General features: G+C 31.3%; 1 protein-coding gene across 1 annotated transcript; it reads left to right on the forward strand.

Moving 5' to 3' along the window:
• Window positions 1-5,909: 5,909 nt before the first annotated feature.
• On the forward strand, window positions 5,910-11,666 carry LOC128184024 (uncharacterized). The gene is made up of 4 exons (XM_052853306.1): window positions 5,910-6,182; window positions 7,587-7,813; window positions 8,193-8,349; window positions 9,640-11,666. Exons 1-4 carry the CDS (start codon window positions 5,915-5,917, stop codon window positions 10,260-10,262), a joined length of 1,275 nt encoding a protein of 424 aa, XP_052709266.1. The 5' UTR covers window positions 5,910-5,914; the 3' UTR covers window positions 10,263-11,666.
• Window positions 11,667-12,064: the final 398 nt, after the last annotated feature.

Below are 12,064 nucleotides of genomic sequence, written 5' to 3' on the forward strand. Positions count from 1 at the left end.
ATTTCTGCTGTAAATATGATGTGACATGTAAAAATAACTGATGCACTTAAAATGTAACGTAATTATTCGACACTATTAGCAATGCAAAGACATGACACTTACAGTTTATAAACATCCAAGCCCTGTTTAGTCGGTTAACAGAAAACCATGATGTATGGCGCGAAGCCTTTCTCATTATAAAAATATCCCTCCGGATATTAGATAAACCTAAACAATCTCAGACCGGATAAAATTGAAAAATTATCAAAACAAGTAACAACACAAGGTAAGAATTGGTTAACTTTATTAAATAAATGACCTTTACCGGTACACTATTCTCACCTACAAATAGTCACCCATAAAAGTGAAAAAATTAAGCAGCAGCTGAGAAGACCCGTTTTTATTAATCAAATTACTTGATGATGATACACAAAGTTCCTAATAAGGCAATTTTATACGAATAACGGTTTCATTTATTCGAATGTCTCGTATTAGGGAGAATTTTACATTGTTGTGAAGACATTGAAATTCTGCATATATTATTGATCCTGTCATATAAAGTGATTTTTCGGGGTGTTTCATTTAGACTGATAAACAGTGATGTACACTAGGCAATTGTACAAGAAATACCAGGTTTTATTTTCATGAATCACTTCTGTTCGTCCGATTCCGGTTTTGAGAAAAAAACATAGTTTTAATGAGATCTAAGATTTAGCAGAGAGTATCGATATTTCATTGTATCATATAAAATAAATCGGACGGAAGACCTACTCGTTACTCGTAACAAGATTGTTTCTAGTTTATTTTCTAATTGCACTTTGCTCTTAATTTACCTTACTCATTGGAACAAACCCAATAGATGTCAATTGACGAACGATTCGAAATGTTAAAAGACGATATACTATGAATTAAAAAGAAACATACTTCTTATTTGCTTGCTTACGTCTTGCATAATTTTTTCAATGTCCGATGAAAGACATGTTTTCCTTACCCGATAATAAACTGAAATGAACAAAATGAGAAATATCAACTAGGCACATATGCTTATGAATTTATATCTTACAATAACTTACAAATGATTCAACTACAAATATGATCTTCTAATGATTAATTAAGTAATTTTAAATTAATTTATCGTAATTACATATATCGCCGTACGAGTTTGTTTTCTACTTTTTAATCAGTGCATCTAATACATGTTTGCTTACGTACTTGTGTACATTCCGCGTCCGGTATAATGTTGCCAATGCGCAGTTATATAATTTACCGCGTTGTTTTTTCAAAGCAAACAAACCCATTCTCTGGGGGAAAAATGAATAAAAATTATCACAGACAAAGGTACATGACAATTTGAATGAATAAGCTTGAATATATATTTCGTTATAAGTGGGTCAACTTTAGGATATACTTCAATAACTATGGTAGACATAACCACACGACAAAAATCCATCTTTAGGCTTTTACTTAAAGGTGACTGTAAGGTCATTCTTGGTAGTTTTAATGAATTAAATTAATTAAGTTACTTTGAAGTTGTTTCTAAGGTAAAACGTTTAAAAATGAATATGACATATAATCATTCAATGCTGAAACAATGAAACCATCTCAATCATATTAGCTGTACAAATGTTTTAATCATCTAAATTGTAATTTAAATTGTCATTTCACGATGTAGGCCATATATTGTATGTAACACCAACAATGAACCAATTTTATTTTTATGTATCAATTTTGTACCACATAGACCTTACATTCACATTTCCAAAGGAAAAAAAGATTTTAAAAACTATAGAAAAAATATCTATATTTGCTTATGAATTTACAAACATCGATTGATACATAATAAAGGTCTGCCAGTAAGTGTTCTCGAAAAAAAAAATTCTAGGTACTATTGTTGATAGTAATACATTAATTTCTCGGCTCAAATATACATTTGCATGCATGCATGTGTTTATGATATATTTCTAGTAGATAATTTAAATAAATTCAATGAAATTGTAACGTAATGAGTATTTTTAAATTACATAAATTCACTTTGTTAAGAAATCATTCAAAATAGCGACATTTATTAACATGCATTACACGCACTAAACTGACCCACATGCTACTTATACGTTGATCTTGGTCAAAGTGGTCAGTTGATCTCACAGAAGATAGACTGAGCCAAAACGCTCAGATGGGTTTACACCTTTTAACTTCAAGATTTCTATTTTAAAAAAGAAGCGTAAAAGACTACTAGTATGAAAAAAAATCAAAAATGTGAATTGTTTAATTCAAGTGTTATACTATAAAATCACCATTTTGAAAAGAGCAAATATAATAAATTATAAACAAACACTTTTAACACAAATCAAAGACTAAAACTTATTACTTACTTTTTTACTAGCAGTATATCATTAATGTTATCTAAAATATGTGAAATCCAATAACTTTATATGTAATAAAATAACCAAATTAGTAATCATATAGATGCTTACAATCTTAATTACATAATGAAACAAGCATTCTGAGAGTATTGCATAAGCAATACACGTCCCCTACCGGTTTGTGGAAATTGTGAAAACAATGCACTGTTATGCAGAATATCGAACCCGAACATTAAAAAATTTGGAAAATAAAAAAAATAATTTTCTCGAAAATATGTCAACCGGACGCTACAAAAGTGTAAACTTGGTCTGTAGTTTGACATTTTGAAGCTGTTCAGCAAATTTCATATTATTCGTCAAACGCAAAAGTAAAAAAGTGTGGAAAACTGAAGTGGGACAGACAGAAGGACGGACGGACAGACAGACGGACAGACTGACGGACGCAGAGGAAAGCTATAGTCCCCTCCGGTGAAAACCGGTAGGGGACTAATAATAAGGGATGCAAAGTATTAGACTTCTGAGTACAGCACATTCATCAATAATCCCTGTAGGCTCGAACCATATTTTTCTTTAATATATCAAGTAACACAACATGTATCTTATTAATGTTTTTTATAATGAAATAAACAATACGGACTTTCAATAGTACGTTCGTTAACAGTAATACCAGTTTAGATATTACGTAGTAACTTTAATGTTCGACTAGTTGAAACGTTATTTATCAGGTAAACAAAATTAACCAATCACATTGCATTACTGATTTGCATCTTTTACTATCGTAACAAATAGCTTACGTGTGAATAGGCACGCATCAGAAAGGAAATAATGAAGTTGACAGTATCTATTAATTTGACTTGAAAAGGTAAGCATATGTTACGGTTTTAAACTGTAATGACATGTTTATCTACAACATTGCTACTTTTTAAATCATTTACATTTACAGTAAAGCATAGGAATATATGCAGTAGTCTCTGGTCTCGTCATAAACTAACATTTCATTTTCGTTTTATCAAAATCAATATAAGCACGACTCGATACACTCTATTTGTATTTGTTAATTTTCTAGTTAAAACATGAGATGGATACTAACCCGGATATATGTAAAACATTTTTATGAATTTAGCAAATTATTTTGTCATCAAGATATATCAAACGTACTTAATATACTTATCCAACTCGTAACACTATAACACGTACTACTTTGCAAAAAAAAAATCAAACAACAACAACATATGTGTTTAAACAAAAATATTCTTTGAAAATTTGCAGGTTATTTTATCTGAAAAAAAAGTTGTAGACAGTTGTTAAATTGATATGTTTAAAGGGATATCCTTGATCTATTTTTCCATCAGTACACAAGCTAATATGATATTAATATATTGTAAGTAATCTTTTCTTTCTTATTCGACATCTAGTAGGCAATTTCAGTACAGGATCAGGGAGAGTGAAGAGGTCTACTGAAAAAATTACATCATGTGTATTTGCTTTGTACGAAACAATTCAGTTGGAGTTAGTATCAAAATGCATTCTTCTAATGAAATAAAATTTAATCAAGAAAAATATTGAAAAAATAAAATGCTAATTTCTTATCGGGATGTTTTTTTAGAATATACATAGAAATTAAGATTTGACTAAAACTGAATAAATAAAATGAGCCAATTCGTTTCTTGTATGCGCGATTCTTGTTTTGATGAAATAAACTTTCCAGAACGGGGGTAACCAAGATCTTGGGTTGACTAATTAACATCATAGCGGAAAGTGTTTGGCAAAGTTCATCACGCATCGGGTAGATACCTCGGATCAAACATCTTTGGTTTGAAAAACACAAATAAATATTCACTCGTTTTCGTGTTTTCATCAGATGCATTTGGTGGTAAAACTTAAATATATACCGTTATTACACTGTCAAACATGAACAGATTGTGTTGACAAACTCTACGTCTAGGCATATCTGGGGGAAAAAGAACATTGTAACAAAAGGAAGGGGGTTGGGGGAGAGCTTGACTCCTTTTCTACTTTTTTTTCAAAACAGGCTTGTATCAGAAATTTGCATTGAGAAAGCTTATTTTGGACAGTGTAAAAATTGAAGTGAAATAAGACCTAAAGAACAAACTTTATTAAATAGATATGACGCACTACAACCCCCTTTCCGTTTAGAAAAAAAATCAAATTCTTATGTAAATACAGAATGCAAATTGAAGGTAAAGGTATCCCACTCCTCAATGTTGTTGTATCAAGATTTTCTTGAGAAGTATATCATTGAAATCTGTAGACAAAACAAACTTTAAAAATACAAAGATAATGGGGGATCAGTATCCATCCCTCTGAGTTATGGCCCATTTAATTTGACCTTTTTGCACCTAAAATGCAATTTCATCCTGATTAGGATTTGTTGTCAGTATTTTTGATTAAACAAACTTTTTCTTCAAATATTGTTTTTAATTATGCACAATGGGCACACTGAATAGAGGGACTACGAAAAAAATTTGTACAAAGCTGCATAAATTTTTTTGTGACCTTTTTGCACTTAAAATAGACAATTTCTATAATAGTTACAATTTGAATTGAAATAAAAACTTTTTGAATATCAAGAATGTTATAAGATTAATCCAGTTTGCCTAAATATGTATTCAGTATCATTTTGACATAATATTACATGGGGGTCAGTGATGTCAAATTTTAGATATAGGGCTTCAAATGTAAAATTCTCGAAAATTTGGCTTAAAAAAATTCAGACATGTTCTATATATATGCATGATTTTATGCTAAACGGCTATCACATTCTCAAGATTTGATTTTGTACATGTCACACAGAACCTATAAAATATTTTACAAACCTATCAAATGTTAAAAATGTGAATAATGAATAAAGTATAATAAAAAGAAAAGTATATTGAAAATTCATAAAATTGCTTGTTTCTGTCATTTTCGTCTAAAAAGCCTTCCGCACGAAAAAATAGTTCCCCAAAAAACGTGTTTGTTTCTTGAATTCAAATGGATTTTCTTTATAAATGTTGTGTAATTATGAAAAAATAATCTATCTGTGATGATTAAATAAATAAAATCATATTCATTTAAAATATAATGATCATCTGCGCAATGAAATCAAAACATGAGGAGTGAGTTACCTTAACATTTAATGTCCAATCAGCTGCAACTAAAAGCATTTCAGCAACTCAATTAAACTTAATTTCTTTTGTTAAGGTTTTCAACCTTCGCCGCTTCTCTAAACATTTAGCTCTAATTTCTTTATATAAATTGACTTTTTGAGTGGTATAACTATTAATTTCTTCGAGAAATGAAGTCATATGAACCTGAACTATTTTTTATCGTATCAGGTGATACTAAACTGATCCCGTGACTGTAAAATATATGTGTCAAAATGCATCCCCGTCATAATGGGATCAGTTTGTATACATTGTCTGGAAATCGATCTGTTTTAAGAGCGTTTTCCAACACAGTACAATGTACTAAATTTGTATTTTTTACTTAAAAATCGGTAAAAAAAATATTTTAAAGCTTACAATCAAATATTCAGTTTGAAAACTTGTTACTTGTAGCTGGCAGTTAAAATGACTGAAATTACATCCACAATATCTAATGAAGATCGGAATTTTTGGATCCTTAATATCTTGATACAACACGTTGCTCCAAAAGCTGTGAGGAAGGTGTTCGATGATAAAATTCCACCGAACGAATTGGCGAATATTCTAAATGAAAATGTAAAGATTATCCAAGACTTGGTCAACAAAAAAGTTATCAATGTTCATGCACAGGACACTCTGGTTAGGGTTCCAGGATTCAAGTTACCTTCGATGCCATCATCGCCAAATAAATCAGGTAATCTATTGAAATACTAATCAAAATTACAAATTATTCATAAAAGATATATATGCAGAATATATATGTAGATTTAACACATCATTAAACTTAACATTTGTACAATTTTATAAGAACAAGCAATTCATATATCCGTTCGATACATGCAACGGACTTTTATAAACGTAAATGTGAATTGAGATTACTTTAGTACCCAGGTTTATTATACAAATATGTAATGTAAAACACATTTTAGAAGATTTTAGAAATGCTTTAAAGTAATTTTAACAATAGGTATGATAAAAAATATACCTAATTTTTAGGCATGTGGACGTTATCTTTGTTTGACAAGAGTACGTAGTTTGTTTTGCAGATTGATAATATGTTAGTTTAATTGTTATACGGATGTTTCGTAGTTTCTTGTTTTCCCTCTCATTTAAAAATAAAGAGAAAAAAGTATTTTAAACCAATTTAGAAAAAAAATTATATATATATATATATATATATATATATATATATATATATATATATATATATATATATATATATATATATATATATATATACTCCTGTCACCGAAGCGGAGAAAATCGTCTCCCTTAAAAGTTGGAATCCATTCCCCCATACTCTTTGTCGATTCCCCCGCATTAGGAGTTGTACACGTTGACTATGAACAAAGTCTAGTTTGTATCCTCATCGGTTGTACATAAACGTATTTATCGTATTGGTTTTCTGGTCGGAATAATTAAGTAAATGTACATATATGATGTGTTTTTTTGTTTGTTTGTGGGTTTTTTTGTTATCCTAGAATGATTAAATCCTGAAGTAAATGAAACAGAGAACTTACCTATTGTGAAAATAATACTATAAAAATGAATTTCGTTTCAAACTTAATGTTATTACATTATAATTTTATAAATTATAATATTATTATATTGATAATACAGTCCGATCAAAATCATCCTCCTTCTCCATACACTCGTCAGGGTATGATCGCTATCAATAAGAGGTCATCCCCACCTGACCTCTACATTTACATACAATTTAATTATACCCCAACTTATCACAGAGATGCATTTAATGTTTCATGAGAAGTGTAGCTCATGACAATTCAGTCTAGAGGTTACATAGGAAATAGGCATGAATAAATTTGTTTGTCGTCTTTTGATTAGTTCCAATTTACTTCCTAAAGTCCTGATTGGTCAGAAGTAAAGGTCATATGCAGGTGACCTCCTATCAGGCCCTGACAAATGTAAGAAGAAGCGGGTGGTTTTAATCAGATTTATTAACAATCATTTCTTGACACAACGTTACAACGGAAGACCTCCTCGTTGCTATGCAACAAGCTCGGCTTAGTTATATATTATTGTTCATTTGAGCAATTTTATGAAGCCCGTCTAAAAAAATTATATCATCACTTTGTAGCAACGACCTCAAAAGATTTCGATACCACGTTGATGATTTGTATCTTACGGAACCTCAGTCTCATACCACCACCATCCAGTGGATGGGACACACTTCCACCGGAATTTGAAAACACACTGGGTGCCAATTTGACGATAATCAAAGTGTACAGAAACAAACTTTGTCATGCATCACAGCCAAGAATAAATGACAAAACATTCAGAAAAATGAAGTCTAGTCTGATACATGTAAGATTTACACTTTAATGTTTTGTTTTTCAGATGCATAAAATTATAGCAAATTTCAAACAATTCAACTGACCAAAAAGAAAAGTTTGGTATTTTCCTTAACTAACAAATAGTTTATTTAACAACATCCCCGTTTTAAAATCTGGTGGTACTTTACTGTAACACAAATCATGATATTTTTGACACTTTATTGAATTGCTTTTACATTATTCAATTATACTATCCTTTGTTTTAGAAAATGTCTTCATCGTAAAAGATTATATTCATTTGATAAGACAACTTTACTAAAAAATAAAAACAAAGGTTTTTCCAAACGCATTAGGTAAATATTATAGATTGAAATTGTGTTTGTCAACAAAAACTTGTCTATCATTTATAGGCTTTTTCGGAAATCAGTTGCGGATTAACAGACAACATTGTTCGTGAAATTGAGTCTTTTGACTTTGAGGGATGCGACAAGGAAAATCTGTTATGTAAAATACAGAAAGAAATCCGCGACATAAGGGGTGATATGCAATTTCACTATAACTGGAAAGGTAAGATTTAGATTTAACGGTTTTTGCAAAGTTTTGGTCAGATTAAACTAATTTTCCTATTTTGGTTAAGTGTGTGGGATGTGCAGCCATCTTGTACATTCGAGGATAAGAATATAAACATTTCTTGAACTAGCGTGCTTCTGTCCGAAACTGGCTAAAAGGGTTGCTAGAAAATATAAAAGCATAAAATATAATGTCATACATGTCAATTTGTTTGAAAAGTGTGCATTCAAGAACAGGAATTGCCTTTTCGATCATTCAGAACAGCTGACGAACTGCGCAAATACAGACTTGTTTTGAAGATTTAAAAATCTGAACAAATACGAATGGGTTTCATTGAAGTGGTCTACCATTTGTTGAGAAAATGTTTGAATCTTGCTCCTATAAGTTGTAACTTCGCCTCAAAATAGGGTATCCTATTTTTATCAGTCGGCATGCGATTTATTTTTTGAACAAGAAAAATCTAGTCTATCCTTAGAACCCCTGTGTCTAAGGAGACACAATGACGTTATATTTTCATTGAAAAAAATTAATGACAATTCAAAACGATCCGTTTTGAATTTAAGATACATCTCTATTCCTGTCCCATGTTTGTTTTAGGGGGATTTTTTAGTTCGTGAAGTATAAAATAAAGTATATTCTATTTAGAAGTGGAACAGGGGTCAAAAAAGTAATTGTCTTAAATTTAAAAAGTATACATCATATTGCAATGAAACTATACCTGCAATGTACCTCGATGGACACAGACAAATATCTCTTGTGGTTTTTGGAGGCCCTTTTATGAATAGGGTACATTACGTTGAAACAGAGTTACAACTTTAGCAAGCTAAGGCATTTTTCTCAACAAATGGTTATAGAGAAAACACCAATGGACCCCCTTCGTATCTTTCCTGATTTTTAAATCTTCAAAATAAGACTGTAGCTGCGCAGTTCGACAGCTGTTCTGAGGTATTACCGCAGTAAAAAGGCATTTTCGTATTCTTGTATGCATACCTTTCAAAAATAACATGTAGGACTTCATATTTTTTTTTTGCTTTTATATCTTTTGGAAACATTTTTGGATAGTTTTGGGCAAAAACACGCAGGTTCAATATGTTTACATTGTTATCTTCAAATGTACAAGATGGCCGCACACCCTCTTAATTTATACCATGGTGTACCAATGAAATTTTACAGGTATTGTTTTTACTTGTTACCATTGATACGTTTTCTACAAATCTTAAAAAAAAATAAAGTATTTTTGATTTTAGAATAAAGTATTTCTGATTTTGGAAATAACTTATATTACAGTTAACACTGCAAATGTTTTGGGTGAATGGAGAGCTGAAGTGGAAAATTTCTATGAAACTCAGGGTACAAAAGCAGTTTTAGAAGAACTTAACACTAACAGTGCAGTCATGATTACCGGGAATTCTGGAATCGTAAAAACTACAACTATGAGATACATTTCACTTCTTTTTGAAAAAAGAGGATACGAAATTGTCTTGATAAGTTCACCTAACGATATTCCTCTTCACAGGTTTCCTGGGCGAAAACAACTTTTCATAATGGATGACATTGTTGGAAAATACAGAGTTGACAGCGTTGCAGTTGAATTGTGGAGAAGGTTACATGACCGTCTCAAAGTTGTTTTTAAAGACCAAAATGTCAAATTATTGAGTACCTTACGTCGCCAGGTGTACACTGACATGAGTTTAGTATTATTTCCAACCGTGTTCAACTCTACAATCGTTGATCTAGAATCGAAAGATTTAGTTTTATCTTCCAATGAAAAAAAAAGGATGCTTGAAAATTACTTAGAGCGAAGGAAAATAAGTCAAAACTTTAATGAAGATGAAATGTTGAGCATATATTCCTGTGAATTGCGTTTCCATTGTTATGTAATCTATTTACTACAAATCAAGAATTTTTAAAAATGAAATCAAGGTTTTTCCAGTTCCCATACATTATTTTCAAAGAAGAACTTAATCGTTTACAAAAAGAAAACAAAGAGGTATATTGTGTCCTTGTGCTTGTAGTTATTTTTTATTTAGAAGAACTACAAATGATGTTTGATATCAATTGCGAAATGGGAAGAGTTGTGGCTTATAATAAGATTTTACGTGCTTTTGAAGTACCGGAAAACATAAGCCGAAAAACGCTTCATAGGCATTTGCAATCAGTTGCTGGTACTTACGTTGAAACGACAAACATTTTTAAGTTTCAACATGACAAACTAGAAGAAACAATTGCATGTCATTTTGGTTCCCAGTTTCCCGATATAATGCTGCAGCACTGTAAACTTGATTTTATAAGAGATCGGGTTCGGCTTATAAATATGCCAATATGTGATGAAAGCATCTTACTTTTGAAGCAGTCATCTTTTGATGTGTTTTCCAAAAGAGTTATAGACGAAATAAGAAATGGAAGATTTCGGGATATTCTTTTAAGCGAGCCAATGCATTGTGAAAAGTTTATCGAGCATTTTGCTTTCTGCATAGAGAAACAGCAAATGACATTGAAAGATATAGAGAATGTTACATGTAATGAAACATTTTTACCACCACAACAGCAAGAACTAATGAAAAAACGACTTGTGAGTGTAGCAAACAGATTTGCTCTGTTAGAAGAGTTACAAAACAGAAAAAAAACCTTTTTATTCATTGGGTAGCTGCCGTGGGTTGTATCCAACTCTTTAGATTGTTCTTTAAAATACCAGAAAAGAAATACAGACACACTCTTCTCACAGACCTTTTGCATTTAGCTGTTTCAGGAGAAAACATCGATATCGTTAAATTGCTTATTGATGGAGGAGGAAACTTAAATTCATACGACGAATTTGGCATTCCATTGCTATGTAAAATAGCAGGCACCAACCGTTGTGATATTGCTGAGCTTTTGATTCACAAGGGGGCGGATGTTAATCAGATTGACTAAATATTGGGTTGGACGCCATGCTGTGTTGCTACCTGGTTCAATGAAGCCGAGGTGTTAACATTTCTACTGAGTAAAGCTGCAAATATAAGTGCATTTGTTTTTCAAATGAGAGACCCTTTAGTCATTGCAGTTACTAAAAACAATGCACAAGCTGTTTCTGTATTATTAAAATACGGACGCGAAAAATATAATAAAACAGAAGTGTCGGAATCTGATTTTAACTTTGAAAGATATTTTTGTTTTTTATGGGAGGAGGCATTAAATATCAATAATCCCATAATAATCAAAATGCTTACTGACAACTTAAAACGTAAAAATCAAATTAGCTTGTCATTGCCCGTGGCAATTCGAAAAAAAAATATTATGCGTAAACTATTGAACATATTTTTGGCTGAAATCAAAAGTGATGATTTAAGGGGTCCGTTATGGACCGATTTCATAGAAATTTGCGATGCGATTTACAAAAACGACATGTCAAGACTCCAAAATACAATTGCCAGAGGAGAAAATATCGACGTTTATTCAATTTTCCGGGGTGTTTCATCAGTTAAAAACAGAAAGGAGATATTGTCTTCATTCGATGAAAATTACTTGCGATTTTGTCCTTTGCACGTGTCCGCCGTGTGTGATAATATACCTGCAGCTAAAATGTTGATCCAGATGGGCGCTGATCCATTTCATCGAGACGTTCTAGGAAGGACATCTCTTCATTTAGCAAACAGTGCAGAAATGCTTAAAATCCTGTTAAACACAAAAGACGAGCCGAAATGTTCCATTACTATTTCTTCATTTTCTTTTA

Source organism: Crassostrea angulata, chromosome 5 (genome assembly GCF_025612915.1).
Source record: "Crassostrea angulata isolate pt1a10 chromosome 5, ASM2561291v2, whole genome shotgun sequence".
Lineage (NCBI taxonomy): Eukaryota > Metazoa > Mollusca > Bivalvia > Ostreida > Ostreidae > Magallana > Magallana angulata.